General features: G+C 40.8%; 2 protein-coding genes across 3 annotated transcripts in view; one reads left to right on the top strand and one right to left on the bottom strand.

The window, feature by feature from the left end:
* The window catches only part of LOC139468517 (chondroitin sulfate N-acetylgalactosaminyltransferase 1-like), a 65975-nt gene extending 38416 nt beyond the window's left edge, over positions 1-27559 (top strand). Inside the window, exons 1-2 of one of the 2 annotated variants that reach the window (XM_071250521.1) lie at positions 14266-14355; positions 18755-27559. In XM_071250521.1, coding sequence (XP_071106622.1) covers positions 18841-20439 — 1599 coding nt within the window. In that variant the 5' untranslated portion in view covers positions 14266-14355; positions 18755-18840 and the 3' untranslated portion in view covers positions 20440-27559. Of the gene's footprint in view, positions 1-14265; positions 14356-18754 lie in introns of those variants that run through there. The other variant, XM_071250520.1, reaches the window with a different exon arrangement.
* LOC139467802 (uncharacterized) lies at positions 7887-8672 on the bottom strand. The gene has a single exon (XM_071249309.1). The coding sequence runs from the start codon at positions 8670-8672 to the stop codon at positions 7887-7889; it is 786 nt and encodes a 261-aa protein (XP_071105410.1).
* Positions 27560-27863: the final 304 nt, after the last annotated feature.

The following is a 27863-nucleotide window of genomic DNA, read 5'->3' as shown; positions in this document are numbered from 1 at the left end:
TCTCTATTGCAATAATTTTTATTTTAAATAATAATTTCTATATTATGTAAATAATAAAAACAAGTTATGCCTATAAGAGACTGGAGTCCACATATCCAGACTTGCCTATTAGGAGGATAGAATTACAACGCATCCATGGACTTTTCTTTCAGTACAGCCTTGCAGCAAGTCTAGGTACCAGACACAGCCACTTCAAACATTTAATAGATTCTTGGATGCTAGTTCTGATGATTTTTTTTTGTTGCTTTATGTTTTACATTGATTGCAAATTAAACTGTTTATTTTGGTCCAAGGTCATGCGTTGGACTGGTTGACCTTGGGGTGGCCAAGTGGTCAATGTGCTTGCTTGTCAGGCAGAGATCCAGGTTTGACTCCTCATATTGGTGACGGCATGAGGACCATTCTTGGCTGGTTGATTGACTGCAAATGTTGCTTAAATGGTTCCTATTTTGTAGCTGTGGTTTGTATAATAAGTGTGTTCTCCTTGAAATTTAGCCTTCATTTAAGACCTTGGCTTACCTATTTTCTTGAAGCACTCACCATCAGCATTGTGCACCTCCCTCATTCCCAGCACACACATGCGTCCCTCATCAACGGGTACTTATCATCAAGTATGTGTTTGAGATGTGCCAAAGGTCCACCAATGGAGGGAACAGTTGATAGCTGCTCTTCATGTTGGATGCTGATCTGAAAGAGTGGGAAATTGTTTATAATGTGATTTGAGTATTAAGACTTTTAAACCACTCCAATAACTCTTGTTTTGTTGGTGGTGACGCAGAGCTCCCAGATTGACCCTGATTGTAATGGTGCACTTCATACCTGTTATCAAGGCTTTAACCAAAGTGGTCTCTCACTGAGAGTCACTGTGAGCTAGACTTGCACATGTCTTGAAGGCAGAAATTATTAGTTTAGATCATTATTTCTAGATTATGTAATTAAGTTGTCACTATAAGAGACTGGACTCCTTAGTACTGTCCACATATCTAGACTTGCCTATTAGGAGGATCGAATTACTACACATCCATGGACTTTTCTTTTGGTACAGCCTTGGAGCAAGGCTAACTGTGGGCCTTCTTTTGGACATTATACTGACTTGTTCTCTTTAGGCCTGTCTCCGACACTAGTGAAGTGAAGAGGGTTTTACACCGCTTGTTGCAAAATTCCAGCAATATCAAACACTAGAAATAATGTTGTACCAATTTAGGGAATCAAATTCGGGCCTTCGGCGTAACGAGCGAACACTTTAACCACTAGGCTACCAAACCGCCCCTTTCTCTGACACTATAGTGACTGGACATGATACTATGTACATACTGATCAAGGCAGTGTCAACACAACTCACTCCCATCACTTTGTATGTGTTTGTTGTGACAACGGCCTGTAAATAATCAAGTCTGGACAAGACAATCCAGTGATTGATATTATGAGCATTGATCCACACCACCAGAGTATGTAGACATACCATGGAGTCTGACCATCCGATTTATAAAGTTACCTCTACAACAAGTTGCTAGGGACCAATTCTAACCTGGAATCTCCACTGGTTCCCATTTTAGTTGCCTGTTATGACAAGCAATGGAGTGGCTGGGACACATTTTCCCTGATCCCCACTGCTTTTGTAATATGTATTATGCAAATTATTCTTTTTAACTTTCCTTTGAAGATCCGGGTTAGAATAGGTCTTCAGCAACCCATGCTTGCCGTTAAAGGCGACTATGCTTGTCTTAAGAGGTGACTAATGGGATCGGGTGGTCAGGCTCGCTGACCTGGTTGATGCATGTCATCGTATCCCAATTGCATGGAGCGATGCTCATGCCATCAATCACTGGATTTTCGGTCCAGACTTGATTGTTTACAGACCGATGCCATATAGCTGGAATATTGCTGAGTGTGGCGACAAAAAAAACAAACCCAAAACTTTTTTTAATTTTGGCACTCAAAATGCCCAAACCACATATGGATTTAATTAAATTTTCAATTTGTTTAACAATGTACAAGTCTAACTTTATAAGAAATGGATAACAGTTAAAACCTGTCCACCATCTGTGCTAGAGTGTTTGTTTTCATCTCAATAACTGTTAATGAAACTTCCTATAAGTTTGAATGGCGACTCTCATGGGCCCTGGCCACAAGATGGGTTAGATGCCCTGGTGCCACAAGGAACCATTTGTTCTACAGACATGATTTGTGATAGAAGTTGTTGAAGGACAGCCATGTGACCCAGAGAACAATGGAGCGAGTGTCTGCCAGACAGCATGGCTGCCAATATGGCCACCAGTCAAGCCATCATTTCAGCTGCTCCAAGGGGGCTGTTGTCTGTGATGGGAGTCAGTTTATACAGAACTAGTGGCAAGAACTGATTTATCAGAGGGTTATTATGAAGGCTTGGTTCATCTAGAACGTATCAAGTCAGGCAGTTTATTAATTTTGTTTTTTTTCATTGCTGTGAATGAATTACAAGTTTAATATCATTAGAACATAGGTTAATTCCAGATTTCATGGGAAGAGAATTATTCGTGTTTTACAGAATTGAAGAAATGCCCAAATTGTACCATTGCATGCGTGTCCTTGACCTTCAGGTAGTGTTGCAAGACATAATTGTGCTATAGGACTTCAGGGGCTTACTATTGATATTTGGGTGGGAGTGAGGCGGGTGGCAGAGAAGGGGAGAGGGGTGAGAGAGAGAGGGGTGGGAGAGAGGGTGAGGGAGTGGGGGAGAGGGAGATGAGAGAGGGAGATGAGAAAGGGAGAGAAGGAGATGAGAGAGGGAGAGAGGGAGATGAGAGAGGGGGTGGGAGAGAGGGTGATGGGAGTGAGAGAGAGGTTGATGGGGTGGGAGAGAGGGAGATGAGAGAGGGGGTGGGAGAGAGGGTGATGGGGTGGAAGGGAGAGAGATGAGATTGGGAGTGAGGGAGAGGGAGATGAGAGAGGGAGATGAGAAAGGGAGAGAGGGAGATGAGAGAGGGGGGTGGGAGAGAGGGTGATGGGAGTGGGAGAGAGGTTGATGGGGTGGAAGGGAGAGAGATGAGATTGGGAGTGAGGGAGAGGGGATGGGAGAGAGGTTGATGGTGTGGGATTTGGAAAAACATAATCTGTTCCTGACCATGCTGGAAAGAAAATGTCATTAGGTTTGAAAATTGATGGATGTTTTTGACATGTGGAAAAAAATGTTTTGGGGACATTTGGTTTTGCTCTTCCTTTCATATAATTCTTTTATGTCACAACTGTCAGGGGGCATAAGGACCAGTTACAGTTGATGTTGTGAACTTAATCAAAAGGCCTTGTTACTGGTGGTTAGGCAGTGACTTGTTTATGATTTATTCAGTCAAGTGATATATGCCACACAAGATATTTTGACAAACAAACATATGTTCAAGAAACAATTTGGGAATAACCCTGCCGTTACACATATGTCAGATAAGCGGTACGCAAGGAATGTAAAAAAGGTTGAATATTGTAGGAATATGGAACTGTGCACCTCCATCATGTAACTGGTACGTGGTTCTTTGGGGAATTTACAATTATATATATTTTTTGGCAATTTTCGTGGAAGTCGTTGCATGGACTTTAAACTTTACATGAATATTGTGTCTGAAGCAGCACTTTATTCCCTTGTCTACATAGTGGGGATGTGAGACGGTTGTGAAGTAGTTTCAAAATATATTCAAGTGGATCATCAAAACCATTCTATATTCTTCACAAGACTTTGCACAGACTAAATGGTACAGGGCAGGTGATCGTGAAGCTTGGACAGTGGTGACAATCTGCCATTTGGCCAGGACTCAGGTGATTGTGAAGCTAGGACGATGGTGCCCTAGGACGATGGTGCCCTAGGACGATGGTGCCCTAGGACAATGGTGCCCTAGGATGATGGTGCCTATCTGCCTATCTGCCCATCAGCCCCAGACTTGGGGGATTGTTAAGCTTGGACAACGCAGCCTTTGAAATCCATGCTCGTCTGCTTGCCTGAGACTGCTAAATTATGCTGATGACAAGAAAAAGTCAATTGACTTGTAGCATTTGAGGACTCAAATTAAGAACCAGTTCCCAATGTTTCAATTTCAGTTGGAACTGAATGTAACTGACAGAAAATATAAACATAGCAAACCCGTCTTGTTCAAACAGTACATGAAGTGAAATAAGTTTTGCACCAGTCCTCTGTGGACTAGTCTTGAAAGCGAATTCCTGGGGCTGCCATAGTGACAAGCTTCTGGCTGTCCAGGAATCAGGTACAGTTGCTGCTACATCATACATTGCATTTGCCTCAGTGACTACAAGAGAGGATTCAGTCGAGGTAGTGTGCCCCTAAAGTTGGTCTTGCTGCACAGATGGAAGATATTGCTGACATTTTCATTATAATCAGGTCTCTAACTTTGATAATTTGATATGTCTCTCTCAAGATTTGACAAAAATTCATTGGAGGTCACATGAACCCTGGTGAACCGTGGATGGATTTTTGACCATCCAATCAAAATGAAGAATTCATTGGCTTTTGAGCAGCCAGTCATATGTCAGCTTTTAAAAACAATTTGGTTTCATTGTCTTGGATAGCATTTTGACTGTGTAGAAGAAACCACAGCCAACAGAATTTTGGATGTCATTGATTCAAAGACTTATCTGAAAGAAAAGAGGGTAAAATATCCACAAAATGGTGTGACCATTATTATTCTCCATTTTGAACTGCCTGCTTTAAGAGATCCAGAAGTCAGATATTCAGCTCTTAATACTTTGTTCACTTGTACAAAGAATTGAGAGCTGATTTGAAAGTTCACCTCATGTGATGCAATTCTGTTTGTTATGTCTTGACACACAGAGAAATATGTTTACATTGAGAATAAGATTTGATTGTAAAGAGATTGATATTGCTGAAGGACAGTGTAGGGGAGGACTGATATTGCTGACGGAAGGGGTAGGGAAGGACTGATATTGCCGAAGGAGGGGTAGGGAAGGACTGATATTGCTGTCGGAAGGGTAAGGGAGGACTGATATTTCTGAAGGAGGGGTAAGGGAGGACTGATATTGCTGAAGGAGGGGGTAGGGGAGGACTGATATTGCTGACGGAAGGGGTAAGGGAGGACTGATATTGCTGACGGAAGGGTTAGGGGAGGACTGATATTGCTGACGGAAGGGGTAAGGGAGGACTGATATTGCTGACGGAAGGGGTAGGGGAGGACTGATATTGCTGACGGAAGGGGTAAGGGAGGACTGATATTGCTGACGGAAGGGTTAGGGGAGGACTGATATTGCTGACGGAAGGGGTAAGGGAGGACTGATATTGCTGATGGAAGGGGTAGGGGAGGACTGATATTGCTGACGGAAGAGGTAGGGGAGGACTGATATTGCTAAAGAACGGGGTAGGGGAGCACCATACCATTGTGGAAATTACCATGACATAAATCTAAGACATTCATCACTTCAAACTGACAAGTGGCACAGCCTGACAATCTCACTCACTCACTCACAGCAGATTCATGGAATTTACACCCGTTTCTTACAATAGACGTTTTCTGAAGTACAGACTCCACTTGGCTGTATGTACGCTGATCAGATTAGTTGGCTTGTATTAGATCTGACACCTCTCATCACTCAGCCGAACATGCCCCGCCACGGTTGCCACTGACAACCTACAGCATGGCGGCAGACACTTAGTTTATGAGCCATAACGTGCCTCCATTCTTCACATGGCAGAAGAAATCAGGCAGCATCATGTTTTAATTTTTCATCTAAAAAATATAAGAGAACCTCCTTGAATTTCTTCCAGCAAAAAGCTGTTGAACCCTCTCTAAATAACTGTATGGGGAGATTAGGCCACCCAACATGCTCCCTGCGGTGTTGGCCCTGCTTTTGTGTGAAGGCCTCTCGTTAAGTCATTTGTTCAGGTCTTTAACCAATAAGATATTGCCTGAGAAGACAGGAGAGCTTTCAGTCAATCATGTACAAAGTTCAGGTCATCTCGAGACATACTTGTTGCCCTTATATTTTTTCTCAAGCTAAACCCTAGTCATTTTTGCCAGTGTTGTTATGAGAGTATAAACAAAGTTTATGTGGCGTCATGCCGAAATATCAGACCAGGTCTTAAAAACGGAAGTGATTGAGTGGTGAAATGATAGTAGATATAACTTTCATTTTTTTCAGTATGTATTTGTTAATTCTTTTGTCAGTATCTGCTTGAACAGGAGGGTTTTGTGGATACAAAACGCTGGATTGGTTTACAAATAGAATTGACGGAATGAATGGGATGAAGGTTCTGTGAAGCTGCTTTTCTCAACTATGTCTGTGCAGACACAGTTGTAATAAGCTGTGGTTTCGGCATCAGACACAGTTGTAATAAGCTGTGGTTTCGGCATCAGACACAGTTGTAATAAAGTGTGGTTTCGGCGTCAGACACAGTTGTAATAAGCTGTGGTTTCGGCATCAGACACAGTTGTAATAAGCTGTGGTTTCGGCATAAGACACAGTTGTAATAAGCTGTGGTTTCGGCATAAGACACAGTTGTAATAAGCTGTGGTTTCGGCGTCAGACACAGTTGTAATAAGCTGTGGTTTTAGAACAGAATCAGTTCTTGCCATAAACAAATGTAGATCTCATTTTACCGACAGCATTTGAATACTGACATCCATTTTAGCTGACCTGTCTGAAAGTCAAGTGGGCGCATGTCATGGCCTGTCTGGCAACAGTTGTGTGTCATTATAAACATCTCTTCCTCAGACACCACTGATTCAATGGACCTGACATTTCACATACTTCTTCTCACAAATGATGACAAACAAAGATTTGATTCTGATTTGAAAGATTTTCTGACTGAAGAAGCTATTTATGCCCCAAGTCAAAATTTCATGAACTTTGGTACATTTGTTTGTTGGTAGTGGGGCTCCTGTGTTTATATTTTTGCAGTATCTTAAATTTTGACCTTGATTTGACCTTTGCACTTTGACCGTACTGAAAGTTGAAACTTCTTATGGACATTAGTCCTGTCTTTCAAAATATGATGACATATGGTGTATCTGTAGGTAGTATTGAGGGTCAACAAGTGAGCTGTTTTTCATTATATTTTATGCCTAATTTTTCTCAAAATGCATATTCTTCCACTAAAAACATAATCTTAGAAATTACTGGACCAATGAAGCTGGAACCTTTTGTGGTTGTGACACAATGATGACGGGTGACCATGTTGAAGAGGTTCCATTTATGGCTGTTGTGTTCCATTTTTTTAATAATGTTTCTTAATGTTCGAGTGTTAGTGTAAGGTTTTTGTCTATATTTATGCAGAAAATAAATAAATATCATCATTGACAGCAACATTTGTTAAGTGGCTTTGTTAACATTTTAAATTATTAACTACATATCCAGGTGAGCTACAGTGCTGTGGCACTATTTTTCAATTCTTAAACCTTTAACAGTAGAGGCTGAGAAAGCCACACAATCATGAACAAATGGTCCCTGATAAAACCTGGTAAATATTTCTGTTCTCCCTCTATAAGACAAGCTTGTTGCGATAAAGCACATGCAATGCTATACAAACAAAACAGCCGCGCTGTCTGCTGTCATGTAGGTAAAGAATAATAGACAATAACCAGCATGGCTCCTTTATGTTTTCATAACATGTTATATACACATAAACATATAGTTATTGACTCACACTATAAATACCAACCATGCTCAGCATAGGAATACATGGAGGACTATTTGAATAAGTATTTCAAAGAAATCAGCCACAGTTTGGTGTTGAAACACAAATTGTACCTATCATCAAAGTATTTTGTTGTTTATCAGTGGTTCAGTTGTTTGCATGTTGTGTGTTTTGTTGTATGGCGGCAGGAGCGTGTTGTAGTAGAGTGTGTGTCTTGTAGTCTGGTCTAGGTGGCAAGAGTGTCTTGTAGTCTGGTCTAGGTGGCAGGAGTGGGTTGTAGTAGAGTGTGTGTCTTGTAGTCTGGTCTAGGTGGCAGGAACGTGTTGTAGTCTGGTCTAGGTGGCAGGAGTGTCTTATAGTCTGGTCTAGGTGGCAGGAAAATGTTGTAGTCTGGTCTAGGTGGCAGGAATGTACTGTAGTCTGGTCTAGGTGGCAGGAGTGTCTTGTAGTCTGGTCTAGGTGGCAGGAGTGTCTTGTAGTATGGTCTAGGTGTCAGGAACGTATTGTAGTCTGGTCTAGGTGGCAGGAGTGTCTTGTAGTCTGGTCTAGGTGGCAGGAGTGTCTTGTAGTCTGGTCTAGGTGGCAGGAACGTGTTGTAGTCTGGTCTAGGTGGCAGGAGTGTCTTGTAGTCTGGTCTAGGTGGCAGGAACGTGTTGTAGTCTGGTCTAGGTGGCAGGAGTGTCTTGTAGTCTGGTCTAGGTGGCAGGAGTGTCTTGTAGTCTGGTCTAGCTGGCAGGAACATATTGTAGTCTGGTCTAGGTGGCAGGAACGTGTTGTACTCTGGTCTAGGTGGCAGGAGTGTCTTGTAGTCTGGTCTAGGTGGCAGGAACGTATTGTAGTCTGGTCTAGGTGGCATGAATGTGTTGTAGTCTGGTCTAGGTGGCAGGAACGTGTTGTAGTCTGGTCTAGGTGGCATGAATGTGTTGTAGTCTGGTCTAGGTGGCAGGAACGTATTGTAGTCTGGTCTAGGTGGCAGGAACGTATTGTAGTCTGGTCTAGGTGGCAGGAATGTGTTGTAGTCTGGTCTAGGTGGCAGGAACATGTTGTGTTGGAAGATGAAACCAGCTAGACAACAAACACCAGGAGATGAGTTGCATGTTGCCCACAAAGCCAACGGATCACACTCCCATTGCCTCGGTGTTGATGGAGGTGTTTGTTTGTTCACGTTTACCTTCCATATTGTACCCACAGGAGCTAACACAATGTGGCCTATCTCTCCATACTTACTGAAAACCTTTCCAGAAGCACTTGTGTTGCATATAATGCATAGCATACCCCAGACGGGAGATATGATAACCTCATGATCAGGCAATTCACCTTTCTATTCATGCTGATCAGCTACAAGGTGTGTTGTGAAGGAGGGGAGAGCCCATTTTTCAACATGGTGGCAGATCTTTATATGAAATGGAGCATCTGCTCCAGTGTGAAGACTCATATGATATGGTCCTGATTGTCCATGTTCTTCAATGTAGGTTATGGTAACCTTCAGGTCCATGTGTGGAGACGGTGAGTTGCATCATACAGCACCAGGACATTTGTAGCAGGTTAAGGAGGGGTGTTCTGGTGAGATGGATTACAGGACATTTGTAGCAGGTTAGGGTGGTCATGCTCTGGTGAGATGGATTACAGGAGATTTGTGGCAGGTTAGGGTGGTGTGTTCTGGTGAGATGGATTACAGGACATTTGTAGCAGGTTAGAGTGGTCGTGTTCTGGTGAGATGGATTACAGGACATTTGTTGCAGGTTAGGGTGAGATGGATTACGGGACAATTGTGACAGGTTAGGGTGGGGTGTTTGAGTTAGATGTATTACAGGACATTTGTTGCAGGTTAGGGTGGGGTGTTCTGGTGAGATGGATTACAGGACATTTGTGGCAGGTTAGGGTGGGGTGTTCTGGTGAGATGCATTACAGGACATTTGTTGCAGGTTAGGGTGGGGTGTTCTGGTGAGATGGATTACAGGACATTTGTAGCAGGTTAGAGTGGTCGTGTTCTGGTGAGATGGATTACAGGACATTTGTTGCAGGTTAGGGTGAGATGGATTACGGGACAATTGTGACAGGTTAGGGTGGGGTGTTTGAGTTAGATGTATTACAGGACATTTGTTGCAGGTTAGGGTGGGGTGTTCTGGTGAGATGGATTACAGGACATTTGTGGCAGGTTAGGGTGGGGTGTTCTGGTGAGATGCATTACAGGACATTTGTTGCAGGTTAAGGTGGGGTGTTCTGGTGAGGTGGATTACAGGACATTTGTTGCATGTTAGGGTGGGGTGTTTGAGTTAGATGGATTACAGGACATTTGTAGCAGGTTAGGGTGGTCATGTTCTGGTGAGATGGATTACAGGACATTATGACAGGTTAGGCTGGGGTGTTCTGGTGAGATGGATTACAGGACATTTGTAGCAGGTTAGGGTGGGGTGTTCTGGCGAGCTAGAATACAGGAGATTTGATGCATGTTAATTTGTAGATATTTAGATATTTTAATCACTTATAAAACACTAAGCTGCCCTGAGAGGAACATCAGAGGAACTGCCCAGAATGATTACAGATACGATCAACTACAGTGCAGTGACATGCAGTACACCTAGTCAACCAGAAAGTTTCAGAGAATAAGACAGCTCTCCCCGTGCTTCAGGGAGCCTCTGTTCCCCAGCCTTCAGGGAGCTTCTGTTCCCCGTGTTAATTGGCTCCTGGTGGACTCCTGTCTAGAGCTTGTAAAACATTGGAAATATATCATGTGATAATTTGTTGTTTTAACCCAGAAATACTGTCAGTGACTGCTATGAACTTCCTGGAGGTGTAAACCGCACTTGACTCGTGCGCAAATGTTGCCGTAAAGAATGAGTTGCAGCACATGGCGTCATAGGTTGGTAGATTTCTGATCCCGATGTGTCATGTTTCCTTGACAGACACATATGTTATCATCATTACTTTTTCTGGAGGTTATGAAAATAAACTTGATTGGACATTAATTGATTATTTTATAGCTTTTGAAACTTGAGAGGCATAAAGGGAGATAACTCTAATGTCATAAGCCTTTGACAGGTGTGGATCAGATGAAGACGGTTCTGGTTTCGGACACCGATGGCATCATCAAAGGTTCGCGGAGCTACTTGTCTGACTGAATCTCCGATATACATCTAAAGCTGTGTTTTACTGATCAGCTACAACCAGGGGACGTTTTTATACACATCACTTCCTGTATAGATGTTACTGGGTTCAGGAGTGGGGAAGATGTGTGGAGGGTTCTATTAAACAGTCAGACCACACGCTTTCACATCAGGTAGAGATCAGTGCTCTTGACCTTCGTTAACAAAGGCATGGTTAATCTGAACTGTTTTCAGTTATGATGACTGCAGCACCCTTGTTATAAATAATTAGATACACTAAGGTCCTTGTAATGGATGACACAGCTTAGTGTTGTTGTTCTACAACAAACATTAGTTTAAAAGAAAGACTGGCTTGAAAAATGCTGAAATTAGTACTGGACATAATGTGAGAAAATAATATTGGCAACTTCTATAAAAGATTCTAAATGTAGTGAAGAATTTCTGTCTACCCTGGGGTGTACAAGAACATGAAAACATTTAAGGAAAGTTAAAAGGAAAGTAATGTAATTTGAACAAGATTTTCGGACCCAATTGTTATTCCCCTGGTTTGAAAAATGGGGGGATATTGCGATTAGCATGTCCGTCTGTCCGTTTGTCAGCCATCCGTTTTCCGTTTCCGGAGCAGAATGCCAAAACCGTTAAATATTTCTTTTTGAAACTTTCTATGTGTATCAGTCTAGTGGCGAACTGGTGCCCTTTGATCATTTGGAATTTGTATTCTGTTTTTGTTTGTTTTGTTTTCATGATTGTTTTTCATTTCTAAACCTGTGAAGTATTTCTTGTTGAAAATTCCTATACAGATAGGTCTAGTGGTGAATTGGTGCCTTTTAATGATACAGGATTTTGTTTTCTTTATTTTTTCATGTTTTCATGACGATAAGTTGGACTTAAATGAAAATGAGGGTGGTGCTTGTTTCTGATGCCGAACTCCAAAACCGTTGAATACTTTTGGACGGAACTTGCTATACAGATCAGTCTAGTGGTGAACTAGTGTCTTTTGATGATATGGAATTTTGGAAAATACTAAACATTATTTTTTTCTTCGCTGAACTGAAGGTATCCAATGGCAATGAACCAGAAGTGGGGTATAAGTAGCCAAACTCCATTTTCCAGTTGTACCAGGCTGGGGTGGATACGACATCTCACGTTTTCGCGACCACCTGGTGTCATCACAGTTTGATTTATAGTGATTAATAAATGCATGCTCATGATGTAGTTGGAATGATACAAAGGACTTACACAGGTGTCTTTTGATTGTGGAAATGTTTTATGTCTATTTAGATGTGGCAGAAGGCTGACTGTGCAGTGTTTTGATTGCTTCTTTCGGGCTTATTTCAGTTGAGTGTCTGGATCCAGTGGGACGTGTAACGGGGTACTGTATGTGTCTGTGTCTGTGTCGGGTACAGTGGTTGGTGCTGTTCACAATCACAGCACAAGTGTATGGGTTGTTCTTACAGGCTTATGGTGTGCACAGCTTAATGTTTTGCCTGCAACTCCATTCACTCACTCACTCTGTCAGAAAAAAACCTGACATACCATATATAACATAATTAGTGTTCCTACCCAATTAACTATGGTTCGAATCCCAGATGGGACTCGACCTCAAACAGTACTAGGATCTATGCTTTACTCAGAAAGCGTTCAGATTTGACCACTTTCTAAATGGCATTGTGTGTTCATAACTATGCTACAACTCTATTGCTTGTCATAAGAGGTGCCTCAAGAGGATCGGTTAGCCGGACTCGATTCCTAGATTGATGGCATGGCATCATGTCCCAAAGGTGTGGGATGTAGAGAATCTCACCCGAGTGTCTTTTGATATTAAATATATCAACAAAAGTTGATAAAAGTGGAAAAATTCCGAGGCTTGCTGAGGATTTTTGCCACTTTTATCAACGAGTGTTGATATATTTGATATCAAAAGACACCAGGGTGAGATTTTATTTATCATCCAACATCATTCTTCCAACTTTTTCAATTTGTAGACAGTAATTAGCAGTGTCTTCAGTGTAAAAAGTACTGCTAACAGCTTCAGTAGCAGAGCCATTAGTGATGTCATTTGATTGTAACATCATGGTAACCAGTGACATCACAATGGTCTGCAAAGCAATGTGATGTAATTTCATTGCAGCGATATCTACACTGATCTCATTCAAGTAGTAACTGGATATGGATGGTGATATGACGGATACTGTTCAAAGCGACATTAAACCCAATTCACTCACTCACTCTCTAATAAATTTGTATATATGGTAAAGCAGCTTTAGATATAGGCTGCTTGTCATAAGAGGCGAATAACAGGAGTGGGTGGTCAGGCTCGCTGACTTGGTTGATGCATGTCATCGTATCTCAATTGCAGGATTGATGCTCATGATATCAATCACTGGACTGTCTAGTCCAGACTAAGTTATTTACAGACCGCCTGTCATAAAGCTGGAATATTGCTGAGTGCGGTGTGAAATAACAAACAAATAAACAAACAAACAAGAAATTGGCACTAGTCTTGTAGTCCTTGCCAAACTGCCCAATAGTTAAAGTATCATAAGGAATTTGTCATTTTTAGTTTTTTTCTATTTGTTATCATTATAAGGACTAGTGGACTAAAAATGTTAGTTTTATCACTGGGTAAAGCACTCATGGGTTTTAAAGCCTTGAAAAGTGTGTTCATTGACTTCAGAGACCTTGAAAAGGCTTTTAATTTAGTGGTTCACTTTTGTATGAACCATGGAAACCATATTTGAGAGAACAAGACGCATGACTGCTGTGACCAGAGAGACTGTGATGAGGGTGAGAGACTGGATGAATCACAGACTGTGTTCCTGGTGTGCAGCCTATCTGACTGGACCTTGGGGCGTTTCCTGCCACTTGATCGGGAAAGAGGAGAGCTGTGTGTGTGTGGAGGGAGGCACATGATTACAGCCTTATTGTGTTGCCGGCCTTGTGTCCGCTCCTTCATCCAGGACATGGATTTATCTGTGTGTGTTTGTCCGACATTGCAATCGCATATGCATCTATGTCTGTCTGCTTCCATAGCGAACTTCAAAGAACGATTGTTTGAGTAGTTGGTGAATGGCCCAACAACGTAGGGTAGAGATTGAGCTCAGGTGCCTCCGATAATCTCACTTTGGGGAATATTGACCTGTGAACAATGTTTGGTCAGATCCATTTTCAACCTTGCCTGACTTTAGGTTTTCTCAGCAGCATGTTAGAACGTCCTGTTCTGCATCTTCTCTTCATCAGCACATGCATGTTGGAACGTCATGAATTGCAGCTTGCATTAGGATGGGTTGATGATTTGCAGGTTGGTGGGTTTTCATAAATTTTGCAAGATTGACAAAATACTCCATTGTACGTTTGATATCGTTCTATACTCCATTTAAATTTAATGGCAAATGTGTGAACAATTTTGTCGCTTATTGTTGCCGCATGTGTGATTGCTCATTGTGATGCCTGGAGCCTGCAGGCTGGGGCTTCCTGTTAAAAAGGCCGACTTGAGCCGAATGTTGGCGTCAAACATTCAAATGTTGAGATTGCCGCACAAAGTAAGGTTAGTGGTTAAATTGATTGTGAGTAGTCTTGAGGAAAACAGTTTCAAGTCTCCCACTAACCCTGCAACAGGTAGGCTCCATCTGGTTTATATCCTTCCCAGAATTCTTAATCAGAATGATTATGTTCTTTGAAACTGTAGGTTGAGGTCAGTTTTACTCTGTGCTATGCAATATGTACAAGATCTTCGTTTTGAACATGTTGAAAGCTGAGCGAATGTTTCATCAGTCTGCTGCATGTGGAGCCCGGTCGAGATCAGGAATCAGTTGATAATGAGATGAAACAACACTAAATCTTCATTACCTTGTACTCACATTTAAAAAAGAGTATTTTGATAGTTGTGTCACCATGTAATCTTTTGTAAAAACATGAGTAAGAAAATTTGCTGTGACTGTGTGGTTTTCCAAGCTAGCCAATGCAGAATAGAAAATGTGATAATCATAGGATGATGGTGAGTACATTATTATGTCATTCGCTGAGGGCCCCACTGAGCTGTGTGTATTGCAGGGAAAACCCCATCAATCTTGCATGGTAAATTGCTATCTTGGCTTGCATTCTCCTTGGTGCGTGTTGCCTGTCCCTGGATCTGTCAGGAGTCAGCTTGTTACAGGGGGATTTAGGAGAAGTCAGGACTGTAGAACTGTGCCAAAATTAGGGTTTCTTCTATGCATGTGAGGTTACTATTTGTTTGTTTGTTGTTTAACGCTGCCCTCAGCAATATTCCAGCTATATGACGGCGAACTGTAACTTATCAAGTCTGGACCAGACAGTCCAGTGAGTGATATCATGAACATCAATCCATGGTATAGTGATGCAACGACATGCATTAGAAAAGGACATTGAAACCTGGTTGTTGGTTGTAATCAACTCTGCATGTCCCTTGATTCACTGTTGCAATATAATTGTCTGTAATTGTGCTGTACTCTTCATTCAGTATCAGTAAGTATCATGTCATAAGTTATATATACATGTGGATGTGGTGTAGTTTTCAGGGGGCAGTTGGGTAGCCTAGTGGTTAAAGCGTTCTCTCATCATGCCAAAGACCCGGGTTCGATTCCCGACATGGGTACAGTGTGTGAAGCCCATTACTGGTGTCCCCTGTCATGATATTGCTGGAATATTGCTAAAAGCGGCGTAAAACCTCACTCACTCACTATAGTTTTCAAAGGGTCTTATTTGACATTTTGACTTTATTATTTTGTTTAATCAAGAGATAAACATCCTGTGTTTTCAATGTAGGGGTAGGCTACCTGCTGATTAAAACCATGCTCAATTGAATTTGGAACGGAAATCTCAGCGTGAGGTTTCAAATCTTAATAGATTGAGTGAAGTGGCATGGGTTGAGTCCAGTGTTTTGAGTGGGTTGTCAATCAGAATTTACAGAATCGCTGACAACAGCCTTTAAACAAAATATGGCACTCTATATTCTCAAGCAGTTTGTTTACAGCGAAATACTTCACTGGAACCTATGACAGGCACTGAAAGCATGTAGCACATCAACTTCGTAAACTAGCATGATGTGGGCACCCCTAAAGAAACACCTCATGTCACTATTATGATGTCATATCGCTCATTGTCATGCAAAAGATATGACATGACAGTCGTATATAGAAAAGCTCCAATTAGCAAGCTGTCTGTTGTTTAAATACATTCTTGTTGATACAGTGATACCCTGATATTGCGCTCTTCGATAAAGCGTGACCTCGGTTACTACGCGTGGTAACGCATGGCTCCCAAAATTTATGTACTCTTTTAATATGTATCTATATCATGTTTTCTGCACGAATTGTATTGCCATTCATAGCTTTGAATATTGTAGTAACCAAAACTTTGCATTTTGTTGCCTATAATTGTACATTATTTAAATATGACTACCAACAATGACTGTAAAAGAAGAACAATTCTAAAAATATTAGCTTCTGCGGTGATGCGGATGTCACATAAGCTGTTTCAATCAGAGGGGATTTATTGTGATTTCCTCCATCCCACTCACTCGCTCACTCACTCACTCACTCACTCACTCACTCACCCACTCACTCACTAGAACATTACACCTTGCTCCATCCCACTCACTCACTCACTCACTCACTCACTCACTCACTCACTCACTCAACCCCTATAACACGGAGTGGATCCAACATGGGAAAGAGAGCACGTAGGGATTTTGAACCGTTTTATCAATATCATAGCTGTTGACTCCTCACTCACTCACACTGAAAAACGGGGTAGTGTGTAATATCCTAATATCCTAATGACAGGACAAACGACTCATACATGTGAATATCAATTTGATAAGGTGACACACACGCTTTATATTTTCTGTTCTTCTAGGAAAGTACAACTGTGGAAATATACATTATACATTAAACCTTCTCTGACCTTTGTCTGCTTTCTTGTCATCATTTGTGCACAGCAGGAAAATGAAACAAATATAGATCAGTTATTTGTGGTGTCATAACATTATGGCCCATGGTAGTTTATCCTGTTTAAAGAACACTATCCTAGATTAGGCCTGACAATTTCCATCCCAGTAAATATCTGAGAGTAGGCATTGAAATGTAGCATTCCTGTTGCGATGTATTCATCCGAGGATTACCTGGCCCATGTTTCTAGCTATGATTGGGATTTTAGGCATGTGAGTTAATCTTCCACTGATGTGGCTTATGCTGTACAGAGGCCCTGTGGGTTGAAGGTGAAAATGGCTGACTTTCTTATTTTCAAAAATATAATTTCAATAAAGTTGAATGGTGGATTTGAGTCTTAGACACCAGCATCAAAGTACAATTATGTACCTGTGCCTGTTTAGTTTTATGTCATAATGGAAACGCAAAAGGCAGGTAAATATGAAGGCATATCTCCTGGGCTTGATGGTGAATATGAATTTTTTTTTAACTCATGGTCAAGATAAAGTCAAAATCATACTATCAACTCTGCTTTTAGCAGAGATTCTTATGAACATGACAAGGGTTTTGGCGCTTGTGTTGAGAGTCAAGTATTTGAAAGCACCCTCAGATAAAATTTCTGATGGTATGTTTTGCTTATTTATTGTACTTTTATTTAGTCAAAGAGAATATCTGATGAAAAGTTCTACCGAAAGCTTCTAGAGAATAAAATTTTCAATTTTAGAATGCACAGCAAGTCGGTGGACATAAAACAGATTTCCTTGGCATAGCAACACATGGTTTAGTCAACAACCGTTCATTTGAATGTTGTATGAATTAGAAACATGTTATCATTAGATTGATTGTACTAAAACCAAACTTTCTGTTTTGCTTGAAAAGTTTGTGTTTATTTTGTCGTCCTGACTACCTGATAGGTGTTCAATGAAGATAAGAGGCCTCTGCTGAAGGATGGCGCCATACAGCTATACTTATGTACTTACCTAATTTGACAATAAGTGTGATTCGGAAACCATGAGCTTCACATGAAGATTCTAGCAGCTGTCTGTGTCTAAATGGTCTTCCATGTGACACAAGCATTAGCAGCGAACTAAATATGTTATAATGCTCTCAGCACCCCCACATATCACAGCTACAATCAGTTACATGTGTTGCCACAAGCAGGGTAATTTGTTTATGTTTCAACCCATAGTCTATCCTACTCATGATCCAAATACTGACAGGAGTTTCTGGAGAGCTTCCAGTGCACCAGGCTTGTCATTAATTTAGGTGATTCTTACGAACTGAACTGGGGACATGTTGTGCGTATCTGTGGTTTGTGTGGCCCACCAGAAGGGTCAGGTTCAACCTCTGTGGAAACTAAATCATCAGGGTGAAGGTCATGTTATATTCAGTCAGGGTGAAGGTCATGTTATATTCAGTCAGGGTGAAGGTCATGTTATATTCAGTCAGGGTGAAGGTCATGTTATATTCAGTCAGGGTGAAGGTCATGTTATATTCAGTCAGGGTGAAGGTCATGTTACATTTAGTCAGGGTGGAGGTCATGTTAGATTCAGTCAGGGTGAAGGTCGTGTTACATTCAGTCAGGGTGAAGGTCACATTACATTCAGTCAGGGTGAAGGCCATGTTTAACTCTAATTAATTCAGAGTGAAGATCTGTTATCATAAGCCTAGTTTCAGTTTAATTAACATAGTTTGGATTAATGTGGTAACTTTATTTCGGGGTACTTCAGTGTATAGCATCATGTTTTCAAATGACTTTCCAGTTACGGATAAAAAACATTGGATATCAAACCTATTAAGCAAAAACTAAACTGTGTTTACCACAGGGTCTGCTGTTTAAAGTGATAATCTACCATGCCTGGAATATTGGTAAACCTGATAACTATGAGTGAGAGAGGGAGTAAGTCAGTGCTTGAAAATCCTTTTAATTTATAGGGACTTGCTGCGAATAAGCTCGAACATTGTGGCATGATAAAACAATGTTTTCTCACTCACCAACTTTATGAATAATAATGAACCTATTTCAATGAGATGTATCTTGTCCTGATGGTTGTGTTACTGTGTTTCAGATGAGTTGATTGCAACCAGGTGATAATGGGGAGAGAGCAGGGAGGAGGGTGATTGAGGGAGTCGCTGATCACCGCCGCTGCACACGATGCCACGCATACTCTTCCTGCTATTCAGCTTGTCGGTCATGACCATGATGTTTGTAGCCAAGTTTGGTTTGGACAGCCACTTCCAGCAAGCCACCCAAGGCATGCCCAACATCCGGGACCACACCGCCGAGAGTCGCATGGTGCGAGATATGCTGAAGGACAGAGAAGTCCGACACAATCGAGAAGTAACCATCCTCCGGGATCGTATCGGCAGCCTGGAGCATGAACTGAAGTCAGCCAAGGAACGAGTCCATAACCTGACACAAGCAGCAGCAGCACGTCCAACTGTGGCCGAGTTGACATCCAAGGAGATCCTTGAGGGGAAGAACATTGTGATACAGAACAAGACCGAAGACTTCATCAGGTACTTCCAGGAGAAGGTGAAATCTGCGGAAATTCATCAAGGAGTTGCCTTGAAGACTGAGTACGATATTGTTGCATTTGATCGGTTTACTCTCAACAGGGTGTACATGCATGAACCTGGCCTAGGGAAACGGGTCATAGAGAAGCCCATTGGGTATAAGAAGCGAGATCTGTTTGAAATGGTTGCATTTGGAGTGGATCAGCTGAATGTGAATAGATCTGAAAAGGCCAAGCCATATACATTTGAAGATTTCTTGGAAGGTGTTTTCAGGACAGAGCCGACCTCGGGGTCGCACTTTGAGTTGTACTTCAGAAATAAGGACGCTAGCAGTCCCTACTCCTATGTCAAGCTGGTGATGATGAGGCCGTTTGGGCCTCCGATGCTGATCAGGAACACCACTGTGTCCACCAGCCAGGAGTGGGTCAACCTCATCCTGCCTCTCTCGGGCAGAGTGGAGACCTTCCGGCTGTTCATGGACCGCTTCATCACCACGTGTATTAAGCAGGATAAGAGGGTGTATTTGACTGTGGTGTATTTTGGGAAGGAGGGACTTGTGGAAGTGAAGAATATTATGTCTCAAATTGCTAAAGCTTACAAATTCAAACATTTGAAACTTGTAACATTGAATGAGAAGTTTGCGCGAGGCCGTGGCCTGCAGATTGGTGCCTTGAACTGGAAGAGTGGAGATGCCTTATTATTTCTTTGTGATGTGGACATTGTATTTAATAATGAATTTCTTGAGAGATGCCGACTCAATGCAGAGCGTGGAAAACGGGTATATTATCCTATAGTGTTTAGTCTATATAATCCAAATGTCGTCTATGCACTACAAGACATGCAGATTCCATCCCTGAAGGACCAACTCATCATATCTAAAGACACAGGATTCTGGCGTGATTTTGGATACGGAATGACTTGCCAGTTCCGGTCAGACTTCTTGAAAATCAAAGGTTTTGATGAGCAAATAACTGGTTGGGGCGGGGAGGATGTGTTTCTCTATCAGAAGTATGTGAGGAGTGACTACATGGTGATCCGAGCGACCGACCCAGGCATCTTCCACCTGTGGCACGAGAAAGTGTGTGATCCCAACCTTAGCTCTGAACAGTACAAAAGTTGCATACGTTCCAAGGCTTTGAATGAAGCCTCTCACTCACAGTTAGGGCTCCTTGCTTTCAAGGACGAGATGGATATTCATAAAGGTTTTGAAAATTCCAAAAAGAAACAAGTATTATAACCATGGACAAGGTGTTTTGCTTCAGCTGGACAGAATCTATATGGCAATGTACATGTATTGGGCAACTTCTAATCCAAGACGACATGTTCCATTTAGTTCCACTCAGTAACCCTGGGATGAATGTATTGAAAATGTCTGATTGTTTAATATAGTAGGACAGGACTTCTAAAACAGGGTTCGCTTGCCAGGATTTATATTTATGATTATCTTTGTTGTATATCCCTTTCTTTCTGTTATTGTTTAAAGCAAGACGATGCTTTATGGTCTGGTTGGACAGTCGGGTAGCCAAGTGGCCAAATGGTTAATGTGTTCGCTTGTCACACCGAGAAGCCAGGTTCGATTCCCGGGTGCAATGTGTGAAGTCCATTTTTGGTATCCCCGCCGTGATATTGCTGGAATAGTGCTAAAAGCGGCGTGAAACCAAACTCACTCACTCAAGCACTCAGTGGTCTGGTTATGTAATAAGTACCTGCGTGAAACAGAAGCGTGCCTTTGAGTATTTAGGGTCATCAGCTGGAGATTATAATGGTTGTTAAATAGGAGTTAACAGGCAGAGCATGATGTGTTTGAGGAACTTGAATCTAGCTAGGATTGTCCTGAGTCTATTCCCTTTGGGTGCGGTGGGGTAGCCTATTGGTTAAAGTGTTTGTTCGGCCTGCAGAATGGCTGTGTTCTATTCCCAACATGGGTACAAAGTATGGTGCCCATAGCTGGTGTCCCGTGTTGCGATTCTCCTGGTACCCCAGGTATGTTGCTACAAGCAGCGTAAAACCCAACTCACTCACTCACTATTCTCTTAGACTAACTTGAACTCTCTGAAAGAAAACTATTGTAAGATTATTCTTTTTTAAATTGTATTTTAGTATATAATGAGAAGGAGCCCAAAGGATCTCTTCAATTTCAGGAACTGAAGAATTCTAGACTTGCCAAAGTATTGAGACTTGCTTTAAAGTTATAGGATAGGCTTGTTTCAGGGTCTGTCGGTATGAGGGACTAATGGAGGTGAATGTTCTGTACAAACAGGTTTTCTCTGCTCGTATCCCAGGGGTGGAACTATGTGGAATATACAGACCAGGCTCTCCTGGCTGATTGGACACTGACTCTGTGTTCCAGGACATACACATCATACGGCCTGTTCAGTGCTGTGTTTATAAACAGGTTATTCACTTTGGTTAGGAACAAAGTTTAGCAGTATTTGCATTCCCCAGGACAGGTTATATATAGTCTGTAATCGTATATACAGACAACACAGACATACTTTCAGCAAATAAACCATGTTGTCTAGTGACAGCTTCATCTCAGAAGCACCTTCAAAGACATTCAGAAATCCATAAAACATGCTGCACACCAATTTATTTGAATTTCTTCTTAAAAGGAGTCTTTATTTAAACAAGTCAAGCATGTTATGACTGGTCTCCAAGACATTGTGTTTATTTCTTTCCCCTTAAAGAGTTATATCAAAGGGAGACCATGCTGCTAGGTAACAGGCAGACTGCTGGTTGCCATTGAAACGTGACCAGTAAACACAAAAAATCCCATGCACCTGTGTGCTCCAAGAGATGTTTGGTTAAGCTACCCACAGTCCCGTCCAAAGTGTGTAGTCCTGTTTGACCAGTTAAGGTGCGTGTAGTTGCCTTTTGTCATGGCTAGACAAGTAATGAAGTATTTTCATAAGTATTTTCAATTAAATTGTTTTATCTTTATTTTCATCTTTTTCATTATGTACTATTCAAAGTGCAAAGTTAAATTTGAAGAAAATGAAGACTAAATTCAACACTTTATTTGCCGAGAGTCAGCAAGACTAACATACGAGGGACCATATCTGCGGATGATGGACTGAGAGGTGTTGGGAATAGATTGGTGGCTGGGCACAGAGTCTAATTACTACCATATGATCCTTCCCAAGTCAAACATGACAGCAGACTCGAAGCATCTTGTCTTTCAGTCAAACAGCATTTTGTTGTATTCTTTTCAAACATGGCACATAATATAGATTCCTTAAATGTACTGTTACTCATCGGAAATTGTCGATCATAGGTGTTATGCATTTGACTGTATAAATTAACTTGTCAGTATGTGTACTATTAACTAATTGATCAAGTAACCATGTTAATTGAAACCACATGTTCTATATGCTGCACAGATGCAGAGAGCATTCCGCCCCGTCTATCAGGGACATTCTTCTCATCATGCAGATTCCTCCCATATCTGTTAAACTGTTAGCGTGATCACGGAACTATTGTGTTTTCTCAAAACTTTATGAATATCCACATATCTGTTGATTATTTGTCATATTTATCCTGTTCCCATGGCAACATTGATTTCATGAAGACAGGACTATCATTTAGGGAGGTTTCATCGTCAAGGCTTCGTGCACAGGGTCTGCTGTTGATCAGTGGAGAGCAGGTGGGCTGGTGTTCAACTATGAGAACCTTGGTACAACTCAATATACATGTCGTAAGTCTGGGGAAAGGCTTTATGTGGGATTGTTACCGAAGCAACTGTAACTGAGTATTCAGGAGGTCAGGGCACATTTAAATGTCCGGTAAGCAATATTTTTAATCGGACATTTGAGATTCCCAAACGGACGTGTCCGGCGCATATGACAGTTTCCGGACCCCTGCATATACCATTCACTCACTCACTCACTCTACTGCCAGGCAGGCACGATGAGGCACCAGTATTCATTCTGCAAGTCAATAATGCTAAGGGATGATATACTACTCAAAAGAAGTTAAAGATCACCCACTTTATTCATATATTTCCATGAAACATTAACTTAAGGATGAAAGAATCGAGTGTTCTTTAACTTCTTTTGAGTAGCATATTTCATTTTTGCTCTTGTATTAACGATTGACATTTTTGAATAACCTTTCCAAAGGAAGTCTGTCAACCCTAGTCAACCGTATGTACCCGGGGTATTGCTGTATATCTGTTTAACTCTAGTCATAGGTCATGGAGTCATACAAGGTGCTATAGCCATTATGTTGTCATGTTTCCTGTATTCACAAACTGCATTTCTTAGCAAGTATTGATTAAAACACTCATTAATTTATTCATTGTGTTTTTCAATCTACGTATGCAGCATTTGTTATCAATCATAAAGAAAAAAGAATGTTGTTATTTTTGTTTTATTTTTGAATTCCAGTATAACAAATGTGCCAATGTTTATATTTTATGAACAAGTAATGCTCTTGCACCTGTATATAGTGCATTTCCGGACACATCTTGCCAGTTATTGTGTCACAGTACGCAGCCAGTGCCATAGATTTCAGTATTTCATATGTACAGGTGTTTACATGTCCTTAATCAAAGACCGTGAACACTGATACTGACCTATTTTGAATTGTCTCAGGTTTGATTAAAAAAAGTGTCATTTAAGTCCTTAAAAAATGTTTTTCATCAGAAGGTTATTTTCAAAATGAAAAGGTCACCAGACTTTTTTATGTTTCCCCTTTCTTGTCATCAGGCTGGTGAACAGGAAAATCATTCAAACCAACTTGAGAACAATCATTTCAAGGAAAGATAACTCCTATGTTCAAATCCAGACAATCACAACTAATCGCAAACATTTTTTTATTTACAAGACCTGAAATGATTGTTCACTTGAAAGAAAATTATTCCTAAAACTGTTTAAAACGGATAACTGATGAGGAACATTTTTCAGAACTTTAAATGGCCTCAGCTTCCATGCTAATGTCATCAGTTGCAATGTTGATGTTAAAATTTACAATATCGTATCATTTTACATGTGACAGATATGAAGTTTACAGTAACTATTTTCGATAGCATGTACATTTAGTTCGTCCCTTGTTGGTTATGGGTATTTTGGTTTACAATCTCATTAAGATCTGATCTTTACTACGATACAGTTCCCATCTGCATGAAGGTATCACAAAAGGTCAGGTGGACCCCGAGCTTACTTTGACTGTCCAATCTAAATGAAGGATGCATGTGTTCCTGAGCCAATCAGACGTCAGCTTTCTGAATTGATTTATCACTTTACCACCTTGATTTGGAAATTGTGATTGGTGCAAATGAAAACCCACATAATTATTCCTGCGATGGTATTTCTGTTTGGGTGTAGATGCTATGGCGCTCAGAAACAAGAGTGTATAATGGAGCCTCGTTGGTGATTACCTGACTGGAAAGTTTACCTGACACAATCTCCCATTGAGGTCTTCATGAAGAGAGATATCATATCAGAGTAAAAGATCTGAGGTTAATGAGATTGTTTGGTTTTGCTCTTTCTAGTCAACTTTAAGTATGTCTCATTGCGTTTGTCTCCCTTGTTTTATTATCTTGACTTCACACTTCTTTCGTTTTGTTGGTTGCATAAGGCCAGGGTTTTTTTATTTTAAGGATTACAGATTTTTCAGCCCATAGTCCTGGGTTGGAGGAGGGAAAAAAATTCTTTATAAACATATTCTGTGCTCAAAAGTCCGCCATTTGTGACGATAAAGCCCCTTGTAACAATAAAAATTCTACCACTTACAACAAGGACAATTGTCAAGAGAGGCTATTGGAGATCAACAATGATCGATTATGTATCTCTTTACTAGTTTACAACGGTAAATTCATATGTTATTTATTAAAAGATGATGATGACGAATGAAATAACTGACTACGTGGCTGATTTTTTTTTTACATTTTCTCAAGAATTAGAGTCGGCGGGTCCGTAATCCGAAAAATATATAACGCCTGGCCTTAGCTGTATTCAATTATTATATTGGTTCTTATATGTTGCTATATACAGTGGTATATTGACTCATCATATATATTTATAGACATGACTATGACAAGGAAGATTACAACTTCTGGGTAATCCAAGAGAGATCCTATATCAGCAAGTAACTCCTTATGAGGGCCAAAGATCAATATGTATTTGTTGAACATGGTGTAAACTTTCTTCCCTAAGTTTTGAGAAGTATGTATGTTTTCTGTAAATAGGTAGAGTGTATAGATGTAGGTCTAGCTTTGAGTTGTATACACCTGGGAAATGTTTAGCGGAGCTAACTATATATTTACATATAAAATATTTTTACAAATTGTATCATAGTTTCATTTTTTTTACAATACACATGTTGGTTTTGTTTATGAGTGACATCTTCGTTCTGACATACAAAAACTGAACTGAAGATCCAGGGTAGAGAATATGTCTTCAGCAACCCGTTCTTGCCGTAAAAGGCGACAATGCTTGTTGTAAGAGGCGACTAATGGGATCGGGTGGTCAGGCTCGCTGACTTGTTTGATCATGTCATCGTATCCCAATTGTGTGGATCGATGTTCATGATGTCAATCACTGGATTGTTTGGTGCAGACTCGATTATTTACAGACTTGCAATACAGCTGGAATATTGCTGAGTGCGGCGTTAAACAACAAACAAACAAATAAAAAACAAAGATTATCTGATAGTTCTTATTCTTCAGTGACCTTACCTGCCGGTACTTGACTACACGTTTCCTCTCTGGGTTTGTATGTATGGTGTGACTCAGTACTTGTGACCACATAGAGAAACAGAGAGAGAATCTCATCCAAGTGTCTTTGGATGTCAAATATGTCAACACGAGTCAAGACAAGTTTAAGACTCTGAGTCTTGCTGAGCAGTTTTAAACTTTTGTTGATGAGTTTTGATATATTTGATATCAAAGGATACTGGGTGAGAAATTTTTTTTGTCATCCAAAATAATTTGTCCAACTATTTCATTTTGTAACCAGTAATAAGCAGTGTGCAAAAAGTTCAGCAAACCTGCTTCAGTCACATAGAGATTAGTGATGTAATTTGATTGTGGCTTCATGGTAACCGATGACATCACAATGGTCTACAAAGCGCTTTGATGCAATTCTATTGTACTGATATCTCTTAGGAGAGATCACTTGATCTCATCCAAGGAATGTCTATATGGCTGAAATATTGCCGATGTGACGTTGAATTTTAATTCACTCACACTCACCAAGGGATGTACCCTATAGAGGCCAGTTTGGGATGATAAACAGTGTCCTTATCAGCTCCATGATCTGAGACAATTATCCAAAGGTTAATGAGGTTGAAGTTTCAGATATTCCCCAGTTATAAAATGGCGGATGGGTGATGCCTATTTGTTCCCCAGGTGTATTTATACCTTGCCTGTATAAACGTAGTGTGTATAGGTCTAGGCATAGCCACTGTCCATGAGGTGATGACTCTTGCAACACAATACCTCAAATAATCCACTAAGACAATCCGCAATGATATCAATCACCATGACAGTGACCACAACGCCAGGGCATAACATGGGCCACTGCATAACATGGGCCACTGCAGAAAGAGAGTTGGAGATTTTATGAGTGCTTTCAGCAGTGCTGATTTTTCACATGCCATGTTTTCTGTTAAGTAATGTTTCTGCAGTATATCTTAGAAGTATGACTCTGATAATTCCTAAGTCATCTTAGTGCTCTTTCTATCAAATGCCTATGTTATTCTACAGGAGTTATCACAGACATAATTCTACGATTGCTTAATGATGACCTCTGAATTTATGTAATGTAAAATTATTATTTTCTAACCAGATGTGTTATTTGTTGACTGTAATAATTGTATGTGTTAACACAAAAGAAACATTTTCAACGAAAAAACATCTCATTGAACTGTTGGGACAGGGAGTTCTGTTCCTCCCAGCTAACCTTGGGAGGGTATTTTACAGTGGAGGCTTGACGAGTAGTCAGCAGTGGTCATGAGATGTGATCCCTCCCCTGACTCAGAGGGCCATTTCAAAGTTGACTGATGTTTCTTCTTTCAAATATTTGCTTGGAGTCTCCATGTATATGTTCTCCTCGTGATGTTGTTTTGGAATGGAAGCCTCTTTAGAATACTTGTTCTAAAATAATAATGTTGCTATTACAAAAACAAGCTATGTTTTCATCACCAGGAATATGTACAAGACTCACTCTGTCATGCAATTGGCAGCCTCGGCAGTGATGTGAAGAGTTTATTACGAGCAAGTGAGGCGACGGATGTCTATAGTTAGCACAACTGTATTGGGAACTGGAAGTCTATTTACTGCTGAAAACAAATTTACCAGATTGACTGATTTAAAATATCATTGACATATTTTTCATCATATTTATTGTCTTACATATCTCTCCTAAATTATGCCTTCAGATCTGATCATTGTAATGAATAAACATAGCTTTCATTTATGTGTGGTGTTGGATTGGTGTCTGCATGGATCTTGCATCTGCCTACAGTTAACACCTACAGTTAACCCTCTCCCTGAGTGTATTGTTTGTTTGTTTTTTGTTTAGTGCCACACTCGGCAATATTCCAGCTGTATGATGGCAGTCTGTAAGTACTTGAGTCTCGACCAGACTATCCAGTGATTGACATCATGAGCGTCGATCTATGCAAACAGGACACAATGATATACAGTCCATGAGCCTGACC

The sequence above is a fragment of the Haliotis cracherodii genome, unplaced genomic scaffold (genome assembly GCF_022045235.1).
Source record: "Haliotis cracherodii isolate W230 unplaced genomic scaffold, xgHalCrac1.p SCAF_2, whole genome shotgun sequence".
Classification (NCBI taxonomy): domain Eukaryota; kingdom Metazoa; phylum Mollusca; class Gastropoda; order Lepetellida; family Haliotidae; genus Haliotis; species Haliotis cracherodii.
The sequence above is the reverse complement of the archived record's forward strand: the minus strand, read 5'-3'. Positions and strand labels throughout refer to the sequence as shown.